Source organism: Perognathus longimembris, chromosome 1, assembly GCF_023159225.1.
Source record: "Perognathus longimembris pacificus isolate PPM17 chromosome 1, ASM2315922v1, whole genome shotgun sequence".
NCBI classification, from domain to species: domain Eukaryota; kingdom Metazoa; phylum Chordata; class Mammalia; order Rodentia; family Heteromyidae; genus Perognathus; species Perognathus longimembris.
In genome coordinates, this window is record NC_063161.1 from 53,129,364 (window position 1) to 53,153,864 (window position 24,501).

Consider the following 24,501-nt stretch of genomic DNA (forward strand, 5'->3'; position numbering starts at 1 on the left):
AAAGTGATCTGTTTCAGTGCCAACACACCTCCACCTATAACATGTCCCAAGTAACATGGCATCTTCCAGGAGCTAGCAGCTGACAGTGACCACGCTCAGGAAGCATGAGGTGTGGTAGGACACACACACACACACACACACACACACACACACACACACACACACACACACACACCCATCCCAATGGGCCCAGGTGAGGGATAAGAGAAACACAGGGAAGGAAAGGCACTGACTATGGTGGTAAGAAGGTGGCTCACACCTGTAATCCTAGCTACCAGCAGGCTGAGATCTGAGGATCCCTCAGACTTTCTCTCCAATTAACTAGCAAAATGCTACACTGGAAGTATGGCTCAAGTGGTAGAAGCACCCTTGATAGAAAGAGCAGAATGCATGTGCAAGCCTTGAGTTCAAGCCAAGGTACAAGGACTAAAAGAAGATAAAGAGAGGCTGGGAATATGGCTTAGTGGCAAGAGTGCTTGCCTCATATACATGAAGTCCTGAGTTCAATTCCTCAGCACCACATATATAGAAAACGGCCAGAAGTGGCGCTGTGGCTCAAATGGTAGAGTGCTAGTCTTGAGCAAAAAGAAGCCCGGGACAGTGTTCAGGCCCTGAGTCCAAGTCCCAGGACTGGCAAAAGGAGAAAAAAAGAAGATAAAGAAGGAGGGAGAAGAGGAGCAGCAGCAGTAGGAGGAGAAGATAAAGAGGAGGAAGAGGAGAAAGGCAGCAGCAGCTAAGAAACACTAGCTCCTGAGCCTTCCTGCTGTAGCTTCCATTCCCTTAACTTGACACCTGTGCCCTTCTTCCTGACCACTCTGTAAGCTAACCCAGAGCCCTCACCTCATAAAACCTGCAGCTAGCCCTATGAAACTTTTCTGACATCTTGACATTCACATGTTAATCCCTCTGGAGATCAGTTTCCCATATGAAGAGCATTAAACCATTGCCCCAAACAGTTATCCTAGGACTTATTATTTTAAATTACAAACACTCTATTTTGGAGTGGCTCAGTAATAGAACATCAACCTAGCAAGCATGTGGCTCTGAGCTCAAGCCCCAGAACCACTCCCTACCCCACCCCCAAAAAGGAAAAGAATGCAAAATGTCCTGTCCCTGCAGATTTCTTCTCTAGAACAACTGTTGACAGTTTGATGGGTACACCTTCCCCTATGCATGCCACACTGTTTGTGACTATCTTTTCATGTCAATTCATTTAAGTCTTATTCTTGGGGGAGGGAGGGAGCGACTGTAGGTTCTAGGATTTGACCTCAGGGCCTCCTGCTAGCAAAGCAGGTACTCTACCACTCAAGCCACTCCCCTAGCCCCTTTTGTTACTTAGTTATTTTTCAGATAGGGTCTCACTTTTTTCTTTGGTTAGCTTAGACCACCATCCTCCTATTTATCAGGTGGGATGAGAAGTATACTCCATTGTGCCCAGCTTTTATCAGGTGTGGCTTTGCACATCTTCCATATCTCAGCCTCCAGGTAACAAGGATTACAGGCCTGAGTCACTGCACCCAGCCTGAAGCTTTGGGTTGTAAGCAAATACAGATTGAGTTTGTGTGCATAAGGCCCTGCCCTAACGACCTTAGGCAGAGACTCTTTCTCTCCCGAGAGGCAGGGAAGTGAGAGAGACCAGCCTCATATCAAAGTGAAACCACTCCCAATAGCTCAAGGGACCGGAAAGCTAAATATTGTGCCCACCCCTTCAAACACCCCTTCCTTGTCCCTCCCAGCCCTGCAGAAAGGAAGTCTAGACTCTCAAGTGTGTGGGCCACCAAAACCAGGGTGAGCCAGGGGATTTTCACACTTCCCTGGAGGTTCTAGGCTTCTCCCTTCCCAAATCAAGCTCTGCATCAAAGCCAATGACAGTAGTGTATGCCTGTAATACCAGTTCTTGGGAGATTGGAGCAGGAGAATTGGGGGAGGGGGGTTGAGGCCAGCCTAGGCTATATAAGGTGCTGTCTCAAGGGGAAAAAAAATGTTTTAATTAAAAAAATAAAAGCTTCTAGCCAGGCACTGGTGGCTCGCACCTGTAATTCTAGCTACTCAGGAGACTTAGATCTGAGGATCATGGTTTGAAGCCAGCCTAGGGAACGCCAGTCTGAGAGACTCCAATGAACCACCAGGAACCCAGAAATGGCGCTGTAGCTCAAGTGGTAGAGGGCTAGCCTTGAGCAAAAGAGCTTGAGGGGCAGCGCCCAGGCCCGGAGTTTAAGCCTGAAGCCTCATGACTGACAAAAATAAAAAATATGAAAAAATAAAAGTTCCTGCTGTTTGCTACCACAACCCTGGTGCCTGCAATGATTCTGGTCACTTTGTGCCCACCCGAAGGTCCTCGTCCATCTCAAGGCATGGTGCCCTCCCTCCTCCTGCTTCTCTCGTCCCTCCTCCACACTGAGAGCCCTTCACCTCTGCAGGGCCTGCCTGCCCCACCCCACCCCACCTCCACCCCCACCCCCACCCCGTGTCCCCTGCCCTTCACCCCCAGAGCCCTCACACTCTCTCCCCATCCTGCCTCACTTGCCCCTGCTTGAGAGATACCCTTTGGGCTCTGTTTCTGAGTCTTCCCCGGTTCTCCCTCTCAGCCTCTGCATGCTGGGGTCTAGTCCCGTCTCCCATGTGGACGAAGTTAGACGCCCCCATGCCTGCTCCCCTCCTCCCCTCCCACCTCTGCCTTCAGCTCCCCGTGTGTAGGGCAGGTCCCCGCCACCGACCACAGAGGGACAGTGATGGATAATGAGGGCAGGACAATGAGGGGTACACTCTGAGAGGGGGGAATGAAAACAGTTCTGGGCTCTTCATTTGATTTCTACAAAAGACTTTTTTTTTTTTTTGGATGCTTTTCAACAAACACCAGATGATTAACTGAGCTCCGACCTTGTTCTGTCTTTGGACAACAGATAAATGAGTTGATTGAATGAGAAATCTTTTTCCTTTGTCCTTCCATGGCACCTGTGCTTTTTTTCTGCCTTCCCCCACAGCCCTGCCAGCTGGCAGGAAGGCAGGCAGCAAGGCTGCTGATAAGAGGGGAATAAAGAGGGCTGCTTCATGGCAGGGGCAGTGGTCTCCTAGCCGGCACCATGCTCCGCTTCCTGCTGCTCACCACCCTGGTCCTCTATGGTAAGTGGATGGATGGCTCTGCCTGAGGGCCACAGCCAGTGGGAAAGCCATCCCTCAGCCCAGGTGCGATGCTCTGCCTTTCCTCTCCTGTAGCGCAAGGCAGGAGGGGAGCCAGGGCCCCTGGCAGGCTCAGCAAGGGCCTTTTGGACCTCAGATCCCCTGAGCCACCAAGCAGAATGCGGCCCTCGCAAGGGAAGCCCCAGCTTTCCCTTTTGTGCCTAGATGGGAGGCTCTGGCCAGCCGATGCCTGGTCCCGGGGAGAAAAGCTCTGCCAAAACCTAGCAAGAGGGTTCTCTCAAGCCCCAAGTGAGACCTACGGCAAGCTAAGCCCTCATGGGTGCTGTGGGGTGCTGTGCTACTTGGTTTGGGGGAACTGCAGAAGGCTCCGGCATGGCACTGCTTTCCGAAGGGGCTTGGAGGAGTCACAGGATGGTGGGGGGTGGGGGGAAGGTTAGGGAAGAGCTGTGATTTTGCAGACAAAGCTAAGCCTCAGTCAAAGCCAGGGCCACTGCCCCACCCCCACCCCGGCTGACCCCATGCTTAGTCATCACACACTTCTCTTCTGCCACAAAGGACACAGCACCCAGGATTTTCCAGAAACCAATGCACGTGTAGTTGGAGGGACTGAGGCCCAAAGGAATTCCTGGCCCTCTCAGGTGGGTGCTTCTTCACAGCCAGGCTTTTTCCAGAAGGAATGTGAGTGAGTGTGTGTGTGTGTGTGTGTGTGTGTGTGTGTGTGAACAGGCCATTCATCAACTGCTAGATTTCTGTGGGGGGGTATGTGCTGGTCCAGGGCTTGAACCTGGGACTTGGGTGCTGTTCTTGAGCTTCTTTTGCTCAAGGCTAGCACTCTACCACTTGAGCCATAGTACCATTTCTGGCTTTTTTTTTTTTTTGGTGGTGGTTAATTAGAGATTAGGGTTTTACAGACGTTGTTGCCCAGGCTGGCTTAGAACCACGATCCTCAGAGTTCAGCCTCCTGAGCAGCTGGGATTCCAGGTATGAGCCCCTGGTGCCGGGCTCCTGTTGATCTTAAAGATTGCTCTGAGCAGGTCACGTGTTGTTTCCAAATCCAGAAGGCTTGGAAAGTGGGGTGCTTGTACACCAAGCAGGCTCTCCCAGGCATATATCCTAACCAAAGTACATTTTCTTTTTAGAGGTACCGGGGCTTGAACCCAAAACTTTCCACGTCCTAGGCAAGCACTATACCATTGAGCTACATGCTCAGCCCATTAACTACTTTCATATACCCAGTGACACCACGTATAAGAAACTCACAATGGGACTGGGAATATGGCCTAGTGGCAAGAGTGCTTGCCTTGTATACATGAACCCCTGGGTTCAATTCCCCAGCACCACATATATAGAAAATGGCCAGAAGTGGTGCTGTGACTCAAGTGGTAGAGTGCTAGCCTTGAGCAAAAAAGAAGCCAGGGACAGTACTTAGGCCCTGAGTTCAAGCTCTAGGACTGGCCAAAAAAAAAAAGAAGAAGAAGAAAGAAAGAAATTCACAAGACCCACATATCCAGCTCCACATCGTTTGTTTTTCACAAGGATGGGGTTTGAACTCCTGAGAGTATGCTTGCTCAGTTTGCTTGGCTGCCATTCTCCCCACTTGAGACATGTCTCCAGCCCAGCTTTTTGCTAATTGATTTTGGAGAGGGAATCTCAGACTTTTCTACTCAGTCTGGCCTCAGATTTCAATCCTCTGGATCTCAGCCTCCTGAATAAGCTAGCATTGCATGTGTGAGCCACTGGCACCTGGTGAGCTCTACCTACCTAGAACACAGGTGCGCTCATCTCTCCACACTGTGTGTCACCCCCTCCCCACTTACACTGACACGTGTGGCACAGAAGATTGCTTATTTGGCTAAAAAGTTTGTTTGTAACAGAGCAGCTGCACCCTAATTTAAGCAAGTCCAATGTATAAAACTAGCAATTAATTGGTGAATAGTCACACTTGGACAGAAATCCCTACACCTTCAATTACCTTTGGTGTATAATAGTTTTGAGCCCCAGTGTTCAGTAACAGATCTATTGTGTAATATAAAGAAACATGAACTGGTAACACTGAAACAATTGGAATTTCTTTTTGCCAGTACTGAGGCTTGAACTCAGGGTCTTGCCCTCTCACGTGGCTTTTTTGCTCACAGCTAGCACTCTACCACTTGAGCCATTCCTCCAGGTCCAGCTTTTGGCTGGTTCATTGGAGGTAAGAGTCTCTCCGATTTTCTGCCTTAGGTGGCTTTGTATGTCAGTCTTCAGATTTCAGCTCCCTGAGTAGCAAGGATTACAGGCAGGAGCCACTAATGCCTGACTTCCGGTGGCATTTCTAAGAAATCCACAAATGGAGGGCAGGGGATTTCATGAAAACGTCAAAGGGAGAGCCCGGGAGCCCTAAGCCTGTCGGCTCTGAGAAGGAGAAATGCCTTGGCTACATTTTTCTCTCTGAGAGGGAACAGAGGCCCAGGGCAACAACCTCCAGTGAGGATGTCACAGGCACTGTGGGTGCTTACTCCCCCATAGGAGACAACAGCCAACCCTCCAAACAGGGCAGCATCCTTTCCCACTGATCCCAGAGGCATCTCTATGCCTGTTCCCAGCAGCCTGGCCGCCACGACCTGCAAGTGGCAGAAGAAGAGAAACCAGTTTGCTACCACTGACCCAGAACTTTGGGGAACGTTTGAAGGATGTCAGGAATTTAAGGAGGCGATCTGTTTGGTGGTAAAGCCTTTTAGGGAGCACCAACCTGTCCCTCTCTCCTTCCTTCCCATGTAGATCTCCCTCCAGTATTTGTCGGGCGGGCAGTGGCATCATACATGCGGGGGTACCCTCATTAAGCGGAACTGGGTGATGACAGCCGCGCACTGCGTGGACAGGTGAGAGGACTCCTTTCTGAGCCCCTGGGAGGGTCCACACACGCTGGTCTTTCTGGGTGGGACTGCATAACATGACTTCTCAGGATAGGGAGTTCAAGGGGTTGGCTCGGGGCCACTACCCACCCCATTTGTATTTGGGGGCTAAGTGAGGGTGAATCGTCAAGAGAAAAGTACATCTTTTGCCATCAGGCAAGCTCGGGTTCAAATCTCCTTCTGAAACTGGAGTTTTCCACCTCAGACCCAAATCCCAGGAACTGTCACATCTAGCTCCTCACCCCCGAGGTCAAGTGCAAAGGCTTGGTGAAGGGCAGAGAGGGGAGATTTATTGTGTTGCATAATAAATTTATTGTGTGGGAAGACAGTACTTCAGCCATCTTTGGGGTACAGACATGAGCTCTTGGTTTTAAAAAGCCAAGAAGAGGAGATGGAGCAAAGGGAATGAAGGGCTAAATGGATTCAGTCACAGACATGTTCAGGGTGGTGGGATGTAGTAGAGCAGTCCATTGTCTCTGGACTGGTCAAGTAGTGCCTTAGTATAGCAGAGAGTCCTTGATGCCCAGCAGGTGGTCTGGTCTGTGGTCTGCTTCTTTGTGGCTTCCAAGATGTCTGTAAAGGGACTACAGGAAAGAAGGACATAGACACAAAATGATGGAGGCTGGCATGCCTAGCTTGTATCATGCTTGCTGCTCATTTGTGGGGCTAAGCAAAGTTTCAATGGTCCTCAACAAAAGCAGCATTGAAGCCCCTGTTGCAATTCCACCAGCTTCTAGCTCTGTACATTTCTTTAGCTTCTCTACTGTACCATTCTCTTATCTCTACAATAGCAGTCATTACAACTTTGATAGAATTGTTGTGAGAACTGAGTAAATATTTAAACACTTAATCAATATAGGACTGGTAACTAGGGTTTTTTTTCCCCCACATTTGTAATAGGCAGTTCTCAAATCTGAGCATGACTCAGGAAAACATGAAAGGCGTAGATTTCGGGCCCACCCAGCAGAGTTTCCGACTCAGAAGGTCCCTGGTAATGATTTTATTTCTAGCAAGCTTTCAGGTGACCCATGCTAATGATGCTGGCCTTGGGAGCACATTTCAAGAATTACTTGTCTAAGCCAGTATCCATGGCTTATGCCTATAATCCTAACTAGTCAGGAGGCTGAGATCTGAGGATCACAGTTTGAAACCAGCCTGGGCAAGAAAGTCTGTGAGACTCTTAACTTCAATGAACCACCAAAAAAGCCAGAAGTAGAACTGTGGCTCAAGTGGTAGAGTGCCATCCTTAAGTGACAAAGCTAAGGGGCAACATCTAGGACCTGAGTTCAAGCTCCAGTACTGGGCATGGTGGCATATACCTAGAATCCCAGCATTAGAGGCTAAAACAGGAGGACCTGGAATCTGAGGCCAGCCTGGGCCACATAAATGAAATCCTGTGTCAAAACAAAACAAACATTTAAAGATTACTAGTCTAGAAGTTTCTATTTACCTGAAAGTCCCTCTGTGGCTGAGTGCCATTATTCACCTCCCCCAGATTCTGAGGTATTCAGCCTTGTAGTGTTAGCTTAGTAAACTGTGGAACAACATGTCAGTAAATTAAGGAATAGGAAAATTTCTCTTCCTTCCTTCCTTCCTTCCTTCCTTCCTTCCATCCATCCTTCCTTTCTCTCTTCCTCTCTTTTTGGTCATGGGGCTTGAACTCTAAGCCTAAGCTCTGTCCCTAAGCTCTTCAGCTCAAGGCTAGTGCTCTACTACTTGAGCCACAGCACCACTTCTGATTTTCTTGTGGTTAATTGGAGATAAGAGTATCACAAACTTTCCTACCTTGGCTGGCTTTGAACTGTAATCCCCAGATCTCAGCCTCCTGAGTAGCTAGGATTACAGGCCTGAGCCACCAGCGCCTGGCTTTGTTTCTTTCTAATCTGCAAGGGTCTTTCTTCCTCCTCTGATGAAGCCAAATGAGTTCCTGTCCTAAAGATAAGACACAAAATGGCCCCCCACGGGGCTGGGAATGTGGCTGAATGGTAGAGTGCTTGCCTAGCACGCATAAAACCCTGGGTTCCGATTCCTCAGTACCACGTAAACAGAAAAGGCCAGAAGTGGCGCTGTGGCTCAAGCGGTAGAGTGCTAGCCTTGAGCAAAAGAAGCTCAGGGACAGTGCCCAGGCCCTGAGCTCAAGCCCCAGGAGGACTGGCAAAAAACAAAACAAAAAAAAAAAAACGACTATCCAACTTTTCTCCAAGGGGAAAGGGAACTCCTGAGACTCCCCCCCTGAGCTCTTTTCCCTTACTGCAGAACCCTGACCTTCCGCGTGGTCGTGGGAGAACACAGCCTGAGTCAGAACGACGGCACAGAGCAGTATGTAAGTGTGCAGAAGATCCTGGTGCATTCAAAGTGGAACAGCAACAACGTGGCTGCCGGGTAGGAACAAGGCTGGGCTTGGCCGGGAGGGCAATGGCTGCCTGGCCGGTGGCCGGGTCTTGGCTTCCTCCACATGTGTTCCCAGAGGGCTGGAGATGGCACTGCCTGACACTTGGTCTGTGCGCCTGAGAGAGGGCACCCACTCATGCAGGGAGCCGCAGATGGAGGATGTCTGAAGACGTTTAGGATTCGTTTGAGGGGGACAGGTGTGCACCACTGAAACCTCTTTGTAGTTGGGGAGGCGGGGGGAGAATCTTGTGCTTTTTGGTTTGTTTTGTTGTACCAGTCCTAAGGCTTGAACTCAGAGCCTAGGCTCTGTCCTTGAACTTTTTTTACTTAAGGCTACCTAGCCCCACTTCTGGCTTTTTGATGGCTAAGTGGAGATAATAACCTCACAGTTTCCTCTCCTGCTGGAGATCAGACTCGGGGGCTCAAACATGCTAGAACACATGTTCTTCCACTGAGCTCTGCCCCAAAGGAGATGTCTTAAAGTGAATCTACACAGAAGCACCATAAGTCCGATGGTAAAGCTGGGCTCCAGGGACTCTGGCCTATGGTTCTCATCCTCAGGATTGCAGAGAGCACAGCTATGCTGCAATACCAAACTCAACCAGACGATGCCTCTGTTAAACATATGATGTCCTAGGGTTGAACTTGGCAAGTTGGCCCCCTCCTTCAAAGTGGTATGCAACTCCGTGAGGGCACAAAGGACCATGAGCACACATGCTGTTCTGATGCCACAAGTGAGCTGTCTCTTTTCTTCCTGCAGCTATGACATCGCCCTGCTGCGACTGGCCCAGAGTGTAACCCTCAATAGCTACGTCCAGCTGGGTGTTCTGCCCAGGGAGGGAACTGTCCTGGCTAACAACACTCCCTGCTACATTACAGGCTGGGGCAGGACCAGGAGTAAGTCGTGTATATTTCACACCATCCACCTTTGGGATCTTGATTAGTATCGGATCTGTAGGACATTTTTTTCTATGATCCTAAGTATTTAAAGTCAGAGACCACCAATTTAAGGGACCACAGGTAAAATAACTGATAACCAAGCTAAGAATAGGCTGTGGAATAGTCAAGTCAGAAATGCATACTCATAGAACTAAAGAATAATTAAATAAATAGCTAGACCCTGGAGGCTGACGCTTGCAATCCTAGCAACTCAGGGGGGCTGAGATCTGAGGATTGCAGTTCAAAGCCAGCCCAGATAGGAAAATCCTTGAGACTCTTATCTCCAATTAGCCACCAGAAAACTGGAAGTAGCACTGTGGCTCACAGTGGTAGAGCACTAACCTTAAGTTGGAATGCTCAGGAACAGTGCCCAGGCATCAAGTTCAAGCCCCACAACTGACAGAAATAATAGACAGACAGATGCTTAACAAGTTTGGTGCTTGTGGATTACACCTATATTCCTAGCTACTAAGAAGGCTGAGATCTGAAGGATAATGGTTCAGAGACAACTCTGGAAGAAAAGTCTGAGATATAATCCGCAAAACAGCTGAACTAGAGATATTATTCATGTGGCAAAGCACCAGCAAAGTAAGCAAACCAAGCAAGTGGGAGGCCCTGAGTTCAACCCCTAGTACTGACAAAAAAAAAAAAAAAAAAAAAAAAAGAAGAAGGAAGGAAGGATACCAAATACTCTGTGGCTAGGCAGGAGAACTGTGAGTTCTAGGCCAGCCCGGGCAATTAGTGAGACCTTGTCTTAAGAAAAAGGAATGAAGAAAAGAAGGGAGGGAAGGAGGGGAGGAAGAAAGATGAAAACAGAATTGCAAAAGCCATTTCTACTCTGTGATACTTAAGGTGTAACAAGCAGAAGAGCCAAATAAGTTGTCAACAAGTTAGACTAGTCCTGTACAGGCTCACACCTGTAATCCTAGCTGCTCAGGAGGCTGAGATCTAACGATTACAGTTCAAAACCAGCTTGGGCAGGAAAGTCTGTGAGATTCTTATCTTAACCACCGGAGCTATGGCTCAAGTGGTAGAGCACCAGCCTTGAAAGAAAAAGCTGAAGGACAGTAAGTATCCAAGCCCTGAGTTCAAGCACCAGTATTGACACCAAAAATAAAAATAAATGAATAAAATAAAAATCGAATTACTTGACTAAGGTATCCATGAATGAAAAAAAACAGGAGTAGAATTAGTGAAACAGTAAGCAAGGATGACTTCCTGGAGGAAGAGGCCTGTAGCTGCCATCAAGAGAGGATTGAGAAGGAGCTTGTCCTGAGTTCAGGTTTTACCAGCACCTGGGAAGGCTTGAGAGGGAGTGGGAGGACTATTTTCCCTTGTGCATGTGGAGCCGACCTCCAGTGCTTGTGTCCTGTTCAGCCAATGGACAGCTGGCCCAGACTCTGCAGCAGGCTTATCTGCCCACTGTGGACTACACCATCTGCTCCAGCTCTTCCTACTGGGGCTCCACAGTGAAGACGAGCATGGTGTGTGCTGGCGGGGACGGTGTTCGCTCAGGATGCCAGGTAAGCACAAGTGCCAGCTGCTCTCCCATTCCTCCCCCCACACCCTGTACACGCAGCTTGGCCCACATTCCACACCTACTCTTTCTATTATTACTTCATTTATTATTGTTATTATAAAGGTGATATTAAAAAGTGGTTACAGTTGGATAGTCAGGTAAAGAATATATTTCTTTTTGGACAATGTCACCCCCTCCACACCTACTCTGTATGCGTGTGTATGTGTGTTCACGCGCCACACCTGAGCAGGACATAAAGACCTTAGCACACGCTGGTGGCCCATCTTGTAATCCTAGCTACTCAGGAGACTGAGAGCTGAGGATCATGGGCTCAAGCCAGCACAGAAAAGAAAGTCTGTGAGATTTTTATTTCCAATTAACTACCAAAAAGCCAGAAGTGAAGCTATGGCTCAAGTACTAGAGCCTTGAGCAGAAAAGTCAAGTGAAAGCACAAGGCCCCGAGTTCAAACCCAGTACTGGCACAAAAAAAAAAAAAAAAAAGAGCTGGGAATATGACCTAGCGGTAGAGTGTTTGCCTCACAAACATTGTTGGGGACTCAGTTTTGGCCTTGGTGGGGGAAGGGCGCCAAGAGCGAGACGCTGCCCTTCCTCCAGCCCTGGGACGGTGGGGGGGGGGGGGACCCCTCCCATCTTCCGGCCTCAACCGGAGGGGAGGCCCGGGGGCGAACACGTGCGTGCCACCATGGTGGGGTTGTCCAGCCCACAAGGGAGGTTTCATGACATCACCTGATGGACATGGTCTTTAGCCTATGAATGGCCTTTTGGCCAGCTCCCTTTCTTTCCCACCATTACCTCTATATAAGTCCCTTTCCCTATTGAAGATTTTGAGACTCATTCAACCATCCAGCCGTCTCCCCGTTATCTTTGTCCTGCGGTTCCTGACACATTATGGGGGCCGAGGAAGGTATTTCGGCATCCCACTTCAGCTTAGGGCTGTCCGATAAGGACACACCTTACTCCTTCTGCCGGTATGAGGGGTAGGGCGGAGTTTCTTCCATAAAATCGAGGTTCAGGCATTTCCCCCCGGGAGATAGGGTGGGAAGGTGTCCTCGAGACCCCGATATTGGAACATCTCCTCTGGGGAAGGGAGGAGAAGGGGTCCTCAGAGATCCTGACAATACATGAAGCCCTGGGTTCGATTCCTCAGCACCACATATATAGAAAAAGCCAGAAGTGACGCTATGGCTCAAGTGGCAGAGTGCTAGCCTTGAGCAAAAAGAAGCCAGGGACAGTGCTCAGGCCCTGAGTTCAAGCCCCAGGACTGGCAAAAAGAAAAGAAAAACAACAAGAAAGAAAAGACTAGAATCCACAGTGAAGGTTAAATAGAAATAAGCAGGTGAAAGAAAGGGAGGAAAGATATTTATTTTATTTATTTTTTATTTTTTATTTTTTGGCCAGTCCTGGGCCTTGGACTCAGGGCCTGAGCACTGTCCCTGGCTTCTTCCCGCTCAAGGCTAGCACTCTGCCACCTGAACCACAGCACCCCTTCTGGCCGTTTTCCATATATGTGGTGCTGGGGAATCGAGCGGAGAGCTTCATGTGTAGGAGGCAAGCGCTCTTCCCACTAGGCCATATTCCCAGCCTGAGGAAAGATATTTAAAGGAAGGGAACACGATGGATAGGCATTAGGCCAAAAACCAATTTAGATCATATTGAGAATTATTGAGCATTCCCTCCCAGCAAGGGCATGGCAGAAGTTGGAGGCTCTCTGCCAGTCCAGCCTGATGCTTGCTTTTGTGATGATCCACAAGCTGACAGTAACTATTATATTTTGAAATGGATAGGAAAAAAAATAGTATTTCAATTATGGAGCACAGTGGTACATACCTGTAATCCCAGCACTGGGGAGGCTGAGGCAAGAGGATTGTGAATTTGAGGCTAGCCAGAGCTACACAGTGAGGTAGTATCTCAAAAAAGAAATCATTACATGTGAAAAATACATGAATTGACAGTATTCATAAATAGCATTTTATTGGAATGTGGATATAATTGGTCATTTACATATTAATTTATGACTGCTTTTGTATTTTAGCACAGAGATTCCAACAGAAACTATGGCCTGTCAAGGCTAAGATATTTACTGTTTGGCCCCTTACAGGAAAAGCTTGTTGACCCCTGGACTAGAACATAAATTATTAGAGATGAGACTAAAGAGGCCAGCAGGGGCCACAGGACCCTGTATCTCCCAGGCAAGTGTCAGGCCCAGAACAGGGTAATGAGGCTTACCTTAAGACAAGCTCCCTGATGAAGATGTACACATGCTTTATCTAGCCGTCAAGGGTTGTAGAAATGGAGAACAAGAGGGAAGGAAGAGGTTCCGGGATGATTTCCAGGCACCTAGCTTAAGTGATGGGGGATTGGGAGATACAGCCTCAAAGGAGACATGATTCATAGCAATTACATCCAGTAAGAAATTAGATATTGAGGAGAGAGGGAGAGCGAGAGCGAGACAGAGAGAGAGAGACAGACAGAGACAGAGAGAGAGAATGAGGAAATCTAAATTTCTTTGAGAGAAAAAGAGGGCTTGGAGCCAGTCACCAGTAGCCTTAATCTTTGGGAGGCTAAAATCCAGAGGATCGAGATTGGAGGCCAGCCCAGGCAGAAAAGTGAGTGAGACTCCATCCCCTAAATAACCAGAATAAAAAGCAAGGCTGAGGGCATGGCTCAAGAGATAGAGTGCCAGCTGAGCAAGCATATGGCCAAAAAGGAAGAAAAAGAAACAAGGAAAGGAAGGAAGGAAAGAAGGAAGGAAGGAAGGAAGGAAGGAAGGAAGGAAGGAAGGAAGGAAGGAAGGAAGGAAGTGAAGGGAAGGGAAAGAAAGGAAAGGAAGGAAAGAGCAAGATTTGAGGAGACAGCTGGGTTGGTGACACCCTTGGGAACAAGCATGATTGCCCGTCTGTTCTTGACTGGTGTTCCCAGTACACAGAGTAGCCAGAAGCCCCCATGGACAAGAACCCAAAGTGGCAACTCTAGCAACAGGTTGATGGCTGTTAGTTATGGCAAACTTGGTGTCTATGGAGTGGAGATGAGCAGAGCCTGACTGGTGGGTAAGGGATGAAGAAGCAGAGAAATGCAGCCGGAGATGTAGAGGACTTTTCCAAGAATCTTGGCAGAAGGAGAGGAAAAGACAAAGGTTGCTTGGAGGACACCAAGTCATGAATGGGGTGGATCTGACAAAGAGGAAGAAAATTGAGCACATTAACAGGCAGGAAGTCAGAGAAGGGAGGCTGGGTGGCACAGATACCAGAGGAGCTGGAAGAGATGGGACCAAGGGCACAGAGGGAGCTGGCTCCGAGCAGGAGGAACACCATGCGTGAGCATGAAGTGTAGAGGCATTCATGGGTTGGGTGGCTGAGATTCACAAGTGCTCTGTAATATTGTCCGGTTATTCATGAACTAGGAGGAGTCAACTTGACCACAGTTGCAAAGGTTGCATGTGTCTGGAATAATGAAGGCGAATGGGAGGATTGTCCCCTAAGATGCTGAGAATGGAGTCAGGGATGTAGGGGACAGATTCTTGCAGGACTGGGTTACTCCATGGTGTTGCACAAACATAGCAGTAGAACAGGATTACAGATCCAAGATCTTTGGAGAAGAGAAGTTGCTCTCAGGAGACTGGCAGGCTGCCTGAAATAGCAGAATGAAAGAATTAAAGGGATTTTTGTGAACCCCTCCCCCCCCAAAAATGTATGCAATTGGAAGTGATTAGCCTATCCCAGTTTGGTTTTGTTTTTTTTATTTAAACATTTTTTTTTTACTTTTTACATATATATTTTTTATTATCAAACTGAATTACAGAGAGGTTACAGTTTCATATATTAGACATTGGATACACTCTGCCACTTGAGCCACAGCGCCACTTCTGGCCATTTTCTGTATATGTGGTGCTGGGGAATCGAACCCAGGGCCTCATGTATACAAGGCAAGCACTCTTGCCACTAGGCCATATCCCCAGCCCCTGGTTTTGTTTTTAATGACTCTGCTTGGTTAAAATGAGAAAATTCAGGCATAGTAGATGGAATATTCCTGTAATCCCAGCTACTCAGATGACAGAGGGTAACACAAAAACACAATAAAAGCAAAAAAGGAGCTGGGTGCTCATGCCTATAATCCTAACTACTCAGGAGGCTGAGATTTGAGTATCATGGCTCAAAGCCAGCCTTGGCAGGAAGGTCTGTGAGACCCTTATTTCCTATTAATAACAGAAGCCAGAAGTGGTGCCTCAGGATAAGTGGTAGAGTGCTAGCCTTGAGTAAAAGAAGCTTAGGGACAGCGCCCAGGCCCAGAGTTCAAGGCCCAGGACTGGTAAAAAAAAATATAATAAATATTTTTTAAAAGGGGGGCTGGGGATATGTGACTCCAACAGCAAAGTGCTTGCCTAGTATGTATGAAGCCCTGTGTTCTATCTCCATTACCACACAAAAAGCAGAGGTGCTGGCACCAGGGGCTCACGCCTATAACCCTAGATGCTCAAGGAGGCTGAGATCTGAGGATTAAGGTTCAAAGCCAACTTGGGCAGGAAAGTCCATGACATTATAATCTCCAAATAACCAAAATAATGGTAATAATAATTAGTAATAATAATGCCAGAAGCAGCTCTGTGGCTCCACTAAGAGACAGCAACCAGGACCTAAGTTCAAGCCCCAGTACTAGCACACACAAAAATCGGGGGGAGGGAGAGGCTAGAGGGGGCCTGGAGAGGGAAGGAGAGAGAGAGAGAGAGAGAGAGAGAGAGAGAGAGAGAGAGAGAGAGAGAGAGAGAGAGAGAGAGAGAGAGAGAGACTGATGGACAGCGCATGCACAGTGCAGGCCCTTCCCACTGTGAGCGTCACTGATAACCTCCCTAAAGCTTAGCCTTTCTATATTAATTCAACTTCTGCTCCATCTCCAACTCTAAATGCTTCTGGCTGCCACTCCAAATTGAGAATATTCAGACAAGTGTGTCTCTAGGTCCTTTCCCACTAAAGCTCCAGATGTGTGGGCCATCTGGCTTTCTCAGAGTTGAGTCCTTCCTCTCCTTACAAGATGGACTGACCGACAGCATAGCCAATCTATTCCCACTAAATTCTCCAGCTCTTCCTTCTGATCAATGAGCATAAGACAATAGCATTACATAAGATTCAACTCTCTTCCATTCCTCCAACTCTGAAATACTCTGAAACTCCAGGTAGGAACAGATGTAGGTTGTTTTGCTTTGAATAAAATAATCTAAAAAAAAAACATAATCTTGGGCTGGGAATATGGCCTAGTGGCAAGAGTACTTGCCTCGTATACATGAAGCCCTGGGTTCGATTCCCAAGCACCACATATATAGAAAACGGCCAGAAGTGGCGCTGTGGCTCAAGTGGTAGAGTGCTAGCCTTGAGCAAAAAGAAGCCAGGGACAGTGCTCAGGCCCTGAGTCCAAGGCCCAGGACTGGCAAAAATAAATAAATAAATAAAATCTTTACCAAATAGTTGGGGTGGGGTGTAGCTAGTTCCTCTTTAAGAGAACTACTTTGATTTGAACTTTTGGTCTGTTTCCCTACTTTTTAGCTAGTTCTTTTTAAAATTAATTAATTAATTAGATTTTTAAACATGGTGCCATGTTCACACATGTATGCATTGTTAAATTTATTTTGTAAGCCAGGCACCAGTGACTCACGCCTGAAATCCTAGCTACTCAGATACTACACTTGATCTTAGCCAAAAGGCCGAGAAGCGATTCCTAGCTACTCAGGAGGCTGAGATCTGAGGATTGTGGTTCAAAGCCAGTCTAGGCAAGGAAATCTATCAGACCTTATCTTCAATTAACCACTCAAAAAACAGAAGTGGCACTGTGGCTTACGTGGTAGAGTGTTAGCCTTGAGCACAAAGATACTCAGGGACAGTACCCAGACCCTGAGTTCAAGTCCCACAACTGACACTCCCACCCCCAAATTAATTAATTTGTATTAAAGTCATACCTATTAACAGGCTGAAGTTGACAGATCCGATTGAGGCTCAATGGTGAAACATTGTTTTGACTCCACTCTGCTGCTTTTCCCCACCACCCCCAGCCAGTGAGGATCATTTCTAATTCTTTCTTTATTTATTTATTTTTGTCAGTTGTGGGGCTTGAACTCAGGCCTGGGCACTGTCCCTGGACTTAGTCACTTAAGCCTAGTGTTCTATCACCTTGAACTACAGCTCTACTTCTGGCTTTTAGGTAGTTAATTGGAGATAAGTCTCAAGGCTGGTGTCAGACTGTGACCCTCAGACCTCAGCCTAGTGAGTAGCTAGGATTATGGCATGAGCCACCAGCATCTGGCCCTGTCTAATTTTTTTTTCCTCCCCTCCTTGCCCAGTACTAAGCCTGAGCCTCTAACCACTGCCCACCCCCACACTACTCCTGTCACTCTGGTTGGTTAAACATGGGTTGACTCTGTACTCTGAATCTAAACATTTGATCTAATTAGACCCATTGCCCTCAATGCTAGGGATAAAGGAATTATTAGAACTCTCTACTTTCCCATCCCAGGTCCAGTTTAAGTCAGTAAAATCTTATATTAAATTTAAGATGCTCCAGATTCTATGCTTAGTCAGATATAGCAGTACACACCTGTAATCCCAGCATTCAGGAGGCTAGTGGGCTGTATAGCAAGACCCTGCCTCAATTCTTTTTAATGTTTTTAATTTTATTTTGCAATGCTAACCTAAGTCAGAGGCAGGAGTGTGTGATTAAGATGCATGAGACCGTAGTTCAAACCTCAGCACCACAAAAACAAACAGACCACAACAACTTAAAAAAAAAATAGGTTCTATGCTAGTATTAGGGGGAGAGAAGATCAGTAAGGTATAGTTCCTGGTTCAAGGAGCTCAAGGATATGTGTGGGAGGCAAAAATAAATTTCGAAACCAAAATACAAGGCAGAGCATGACACTGCTACAACAGAGAGGAAGGAGGGGGGTGGTTTAGAAAGGAAGAAGAGCTTGGTTTTGACTGTAATGATATGAAGAAAGTGGAAATGTGTGTGTGTGTGTGTGTGTGTGTGCGCGCGCGGGGGTGTGCACAAGGGCGTGCCAATCCTGAGGCTTGAACTCAGGGCCTGGAACGGTCTCTGAGCTTCTTTTGCTCAAAGCTAGCACTCTACCACTTGAGCCACAGCACCACTTCTGGCTTTTGGTGGGTCATTGGAGATAAGAGTCTCATGGCCTTTCCCATCCAGGCTGTGACGTCAAATCTCAGCCTCCCATATAGCTAGGATGCCACCAGCACCTATCTTGAAAGTGGAGATTTGAATTCAAGCCTTGAAACTAAGGAACTTCATCATGGAGCTGGATGGGCTGGCATTTGAGGACTGTGCTTCTCTCCCTGCAGGGTGACTCCGGAGGCCCCCTGCACTGCTTGGTGAATGGCCAGTATTCTGTCCATGGAGTGACCAGCTTTGTGTCCAGCCTGGGCTGCAACGTCTCCAGGAAGCCCACAGTCTTCACCCGGGTTTCTGCTTACATCTCTTGGATAAATAACGTGAGTCCTCTCACATGATAGGGTACAATAGGCTCCCCTGGAGATCCCCACACTGGCTAGAGAGGCAAAGTTGGCCTGAGGAGGCCATTGTCTTCCTCCTCCATTGGTGTGTTTACTCCTTCCCCTCCCTCCATAGTGAATGCTCACTGGGTGATACTGCCTGTCTCAAGCTCCCCTTTTGCATTCCCATGGGCAGACTTAACATGTTGCTCGCTGCTACCCCAAGTGCCAGCAGCAGATGTCTGACACAGGCATCTAGCAGTGCTGTCCTAAGACAAAGCCAAGGGGAAAAGCTTCAGAAAGGCCTAGAGGTTCCTTTCCCTCTAAGAGCACTGTAAGAATTTGCTCTGTGTGTGTGTGTGTGTGTGTGTGTGTGTGTGTGTGTGTGTACACACCAGCATAGGAACTTAAACTCAGGGCCTAGGTGCTATCCCTGAACTTTGTTGCTCAAGGTGAGTGCCCTACAACTTGAGCCACAGCTCCATTTCAGCATTTGTTTTTTTTTCCTGGTTATTGGAGACAAGAGTCTCATGGACTTTCCTACCCAGGCTGGCTTCAAATGGTGATCCTCAGATCTCAGCCTCCTAAATAGCCAGGATTATAGGTATAAGCCACTGGCACCTGGCTGCTTTAACTTTTAAAAGAAGTTTTGCCATTTTAAATAGTGCTTGAGAGTTAAACTCTGCCTATAATGCCTTAGTAACATTGGCCCACAACACATGGCACTGTGCTCGCCAGCCTCCACACGCAACCTGGAGACTGGTTATATGTATGCATCTGGGCTTGTGGTCATTTCAAGGTCTGTCCTTGCCTCTAGGACCTGGTATGTGCTTATAATACTGAGGCGTCCTGATGACTCAAATCCACTGTCTGCCTTCCTTCCAGTAAACGAAGTACATGGCCATACTTAACTGGAAGCCCTGAGGAATTTTTAAAAAGTCAGGGTTGGAGGTGTGGCTCTGTTGATAGAGCAACAGCCAATGAGCAAAAGTATCAGGTATTAAGTTCAAGTTCCAGACCAAAGAAAAAGAATGGTGGACAGAAGCATAACTCAAGTGACAGAGTATTTACCTAAACAGGAAGCCCTGAGTTCAATCCCCAGTACTGTCCAAAGGAGGAAAAAAATAAAAACAAAACAAAAAACCAACAACAAGCTGAGTACTGGTGGCTCACACCTGTAATCCTAGCTTTTCAGACAGTTGAGATCTGAGAATCGGGGTTCAAAGCCAGCCCAGGCAGGAAAGTCCATGAGACTTCTATCTCAATTAACTAGCAAAAACCCAGAAGTAGAGCTGTGGCTCAAGTGGTAGAGTACCAGCCTTGAGTGAAAAAAGCCAAGTGAGAGAGCAAGGCCCTGAGTTCAAGCCCCAGTACCCACCAACACATACATATACACACTCACATACACACACACACACACTCACAAAGTTACTAACTATAGATATAACTGTCTTTTCCTTCAGGTCATTGCCTCCAATTGAACATACTCTCGTGGCCTTTCCAAGATGATTCTTAGATCTGCAATAGGACTTGAGGTCAACCAGCAAAAGCAGGGCTGGGTGGAGCTCAGTACTTGAGCACTTGTCTAGCATGCAAGAAGCCCTGAGTTCAATGCTCAGCACTCAGAGAATTAAAAAATAAAATAAAAAAATAAAAAAAATCAGACACTATTAAGCTAGACAAAGAAGAGTAAATAAAGCTATACATTCTCACCCACCCTGTTTTGACTTGTAACTGAGCCCTCTAGAGGCCCACACTGGGTCCTACCATCTCTATGGGCTGCTGCTTCTCTTTGCTGCTTTAGATTAGTCCACAAACTAAGCTCATTGGAAGCCATCCTACATCATTATTTGGGATTATTGTAGGATCTACTTATGTATTAATCCTTTCCTCTGTCCCTTTCTCCTGTCCTATTTGCTGTGTCACAGGCACAAAGTTCTTTAAAAGCTTCCCAAAGCTAATACCAGTGGTTCACACCTGTAATCCTGGCTACTCAAGAGGCTGAGATCTGAGGGTCACAATTCAAAGTCAGCCTGGGCAGGAAAGTCCATGAGACTTTCAACTCCAGTTAACCATCAAAAAACTGAAAGTGGAGCTGTGGCTTATAGGGTAGAGCACTAGCCTTAAGCACAAAAGCTCAGTGACAGCGCCCAGGTTCTGAGTTCTAGCCCCAGGAATGGCATAAAATAACAAAATACACCCAAAATCCAACTTCTCAAGTGACTCTAGGTGCCCTAACTCTCCAAGGTAGACCCCAGGCTGCCACTTCTGGTCCCCACCCCACCCCTTCAGTGCCTAGAACAGCTACTTAGTTCAAACTCCTGAGAGCCAGCAGCTAGTAGGATGCCCCAGTGATAGATAGGAGTTGGGTTAGGAAGTAGTCAGACGAATGAAGTGACAAATTAGAAAGAAAGGAGGAGGGTAAAGGAGAAAAGAAGGTACTATACAAAGAAAGGAAGGGGTTGAGGGGAAGAGGCAGAACCGAGAGGAAGAGGCCACAATAGAGCTTGCTCCTCTGCTGAGTGTGAATCAGCACTTTCAGCCTGTGACTATAATAGGCACACCAACCGGATTCAGGCTTTATCCATCCCCAAGAGCCGGGAAACCAGTAGCTCTGCTCTTTCCTGGCCGGCCCTCAGCTGTCAAGAGTAGCCTAGGAGAAAATTAAGGGGGAACTGAAAGAAGAAGTCTGGGTGGAAGAGAATTCGCTTTCCACAGCAAGCACTGAAGAGCAGACAAAGGAGGGACTGGAGAGGAACTGGCCAGAGGAGACCCGGCTTCAAAATATGAGAGAGGCTGAGGCTGAGTCAGGTTACCTGTGTCCCAGTTCTATGGCTGAGGATGGGGTAACCTTGGGCACCTTTCCAGCCTCTTCTATGACTCAGTTTCCCCATCTACTTCACTTCTGTGGGTTGTATCTACTCTAATACAACATGAGTTAGTATCCTTTGATTTTGGTTCTCAAGGTATTGATACGAAAGAGAGTTTCTAAGGAGGTAAATATATTGCTAAGGGCGATATGGGGTCCTGGGAATGATGCAGGCATCAGCCTCATGCTAATGACACATTTGTGGTCACCATCATCTTCTCTCAGTGTTTAGCAATACCACTATCCTCCAGGGCTATTTCCTGTCTTTCCCTCAAACACGAAATCCCTCTATTTGTTTCATTCTGCCTCCTCTGGGCCCATACCAAAGCTAAAATTCAGAATAAACCCCAACCACCTATTGCCTGAAAAATGTTGTAGCCATTGTTATAGATGAATTAAGAATAGGACAAGCTATCCAGTGGTGGCTCACATCTGTAATACTGGCTACTCAGAAGGCTGAGATCCAGGAGATCACAGTTCTAAGCCAGCCTGGGCAGAAGAATTTGTAAGACTTCATCTCTAACTAACCAGCAGAGTTGGGTTGAAGCATGACTCAAGTGGTAGAGTACCAGGGGAGCAAGCAAGCTGAGAAGCCCTGGGTTCAAACCTTAATACCAAAAAAAAAAAAAAAAAAAAAACCAGTATAAATATCTGGCTAGTAACCTATCTCCCCTCCAGATGTTAAGCATCTTGAGGTTAAGGATCGCATTTTGTTTATTCTTGGCTTCCCAACACCTCACAAAGCCTGTCACCCTGCTTACTTGACTGCAGTGGTTGGGGGGGGGGATGAGGAAAAAAAGTAATTTTGGGGCACACTTGCACTTTCCCTCTGCACTCCACAGAAAATGTCTTTCTTTCACTGAGAGAAATTCCACCTGCTTTGTAAAATCTCTGAGTAAATGGATTGAACTCAAACAGAATCCTAACTTCCAGCCATCCATTCCAATGAGACAGAAAGAAACTTCCATCCGGGGGCCTTTTCCCTAGAGAAACAATAATGACAATCTCATTGGCGCTGCCCCGACTGTCACAATCTGTGTGTGAGTTCACGTTCTCCTTCCGTCTAATTACACAAGACTCCAGTTGTTCCTCTGCTTGTGGCAACCAGGCCGGAGTCCATAAACACCCTCGGAGAATGGAACTGGACAACACCTCTGCCCTCCCTTCAGGGCTGGTTGGGCAAGAGAGAATTTCAGTTCCCAAGATCCTGGCCCTAAAGAGAGCTTCTGGGGGTGGTGGCTGGGATGGGGGATGTCAGTAAGGGTGGCCGTGAGGTCTCAGGTATGGGCCCAGGGTTCAGCCATACCACCATCTCTGCATTTTCCTCTCTCCATCCCAATCCCAAGCCCTTCCCTGCGCCTGTTGGGCTCCCACCCGCCTGAGAGGAAGGGGTCCCACGTAGTAGCCCGCACGGGAAGGCCCCATTCAGCCAAAGGGGAGTGAGTGTGGGGAGGCTGGGGTTGGGGAGTTGGTGTAGAGTGAGAGGTAACTGAAGGCAGGCCCAGTCCGACTCCCCTCCCTCTCCCCTCCTCCTTTCCCTCCCTCTCCCCTCCTCCTTTCCCTCCCTCCCCCTCCTCCAAATCCTCGGGTCCCCAGGGCCCCACCCCAGCTGGGCCTGGAGCTGGGCCTGGTGGTGGCCTGCAGTGGGCCTGGGCTCGCAGTGGGGCCAGGCCCGGGCCTCGGAGGGTGGGGGGGTGGGGGGGTCCGGGTGGGGGGTGGTGGTCCGGGTGGGCTGGGCCCGTGCCGGGTGGGGGTGGGGGAGGAGAGGCCCGCCCCCACCGCGGGTGCAAGGCCTGCTGGGAGCCGCACTTCCTCCTCGGGGGCCTGTGGAAACCGCAGGCCCGGGCCCCGGGGAGCCGGCAGGGCCGGCAGGATGTCGGAGGGCAAGGCGGGCGGCGCAGCGGGCCTCTTCGCCAAGCAGGTGCAGAAGAAGTTCAGCAGAGCCCAGGAGAAGGTAAGGCCGAGGGGACACCTGGGCTGCCGGGAAGGGAGCCCCCGAGGCCCGGGAACTGGAAACGGGGCAGTGGCAGTCCATGAAGAACCCCCAAAGCAACCGAGGCGACGACCGCCTCGCCGGAACCCGCAGGCCCACCCAGGAAAGGTGAAGCAAAGATCGGCCGCCAGCTTGGTAGCAGGCCGCGCTGGACTGCTAACCCCGAGGTGAATCTGCTCGCCGGTGGTGAAATGCCAGGATCCCCACCGGGCAGCTGGAGCTGGGAATTCCACTGAGAACTAGACATCATTCTTCGAGGCTGGGTCGGGCCCTGCGTATTGTTGACGCTGATAGAAGCAGTGGTTGGGATCCGCTTCCTGTAGCCACTCCTGGGCGTTGGAGAGTACACCACCCAGGATGACAAGCGGACATCTGCCTTCAGTTGGGGTCTTCCTCAGCCCTGGGTAGCCCAACTGTAGCACCGGCATTTAGGGAGAGTGCGTGCCCATCTAACTGCCCTCCTACCTAGATTATGTGGGCACTAAGTGTGTGTTGGTACTGGGCCTGAACTCAGGACCTTGAACTCTCATTGAGTGTTTTCTCTCAACGCTGGCACTCTTGAGCCTCAGCTCTACTTCTGGCTTTTTACTGGTAAATGAGAGTTAAGAGTCTTCAGGGACTTTCCTGAACAAGCTGGCTTTGAACCTGGATTTTCAGGTCTCAGCTTCCTGAGTAGCTAGGATTACAGTGTGAGTCATTTGTGTCTGGCTCACACTATATATTTTAATAGTATTTTTTGTTTCCACCAGTTCAGAATGATTTGTTTTTTGCTTTTAACCACCACCTACCAACTTCCTAAGAGAAAAGATGACGCGAAAAGAGACATAAACCAGAAGAAAAACAGGGAGAGAAGGATAGGGCATGGTGGGTGGTGGCTCACGCCTATAATCGTGGCTACTCTGGAGGTGGAGATGAAGAGGATGAAGATTTAAGGCCAGCCTGAACAAAAAGTTAGGAAGACTCCCCATCTCACAAACAATCCAGCTGTCATCACCGCTGTGCAGGCAGTAGAGGTGGGAGGATCACAGCCCAGGGCAAGCCCTAGACAAAAATTGAGACCTGTCTGAAAAAAATAACCTAAAAGCAAAAAGGGCTAGAGGTGTGGAGCAAGTAGAAAACCTTGAGTAACAAAGCTGAGGCCCTCAATTCAAACCCCACTAGTTAAAAAAAAAAAAGAGGGGGTCGGGGGCGCGCGCTAGGAGAACTTCAGATATATTCGTGGTTTTCTTAGTGTTCGTGGTCTTAGC

The 24,501-nt window shown here is 48.3% G+C and overlaps 2 protein-coding genes and 1 pseudogene across 3 annotated transcripts in view; 2 read left to right on the plus strand and 1 right to left on the minus strand.

The window, feature by feature from the left end:
• The first annotated feature begins 3,080 nt into the window (after window positions 1-3,080).
• On the plus strand, window positions 3,081-20,062 carry Cela1 (chymotrypsin like elastase 1). Its single transcript, XM_048350617.1, has 8 exons — window positions 3,081-3,123; window positions 3,697-3,779; window positions 5,902-6,002; window positions 8,292-8,417; window positions 9,187-9,323; window positions 10,743-10,888; window positions 18,243-18,392; window positions 19,856-20,062. The coding sequence occupies exons 1-8, from the start codon at window positions 3,084-3,086 to the stop codon at window positions 19,871-19,873; spliced, it is 801 nt and encodes a 266-aa protein (XP_048206574.1). The 5' UTR covers window positions 3,081-3,083; the 3' UTR covers window positions 19,874-20,062.
• Window positions 16,430-16,609, minus strand: LOC125341892 (annotated as a pseudogene).
• A 3,033-nt stretch (window positions 20,063-23,095) lies between the features above and the next one.
• Window positions 23,096-24,501, plus strand: part of Bin2 (bridging integrator 2) — a 37,539-nt gene continuing 36,133 nt past the window's right edge. For both annotated transcript variants that reach the window (XM_048364223.1, XM_048364217.1), the window contains exon 1: window positions 23,096-23,215. In XM_048364223.1, coding sequence (XP_048220180.1) covers window positions 23,135-23,215 — 81 coding nt within the window. In that variant the 5' untranslated portion in view covers window positions 23,096-23,134. The remainder of the gene's footprint in view (window positions 23,216-24,501) is intronic.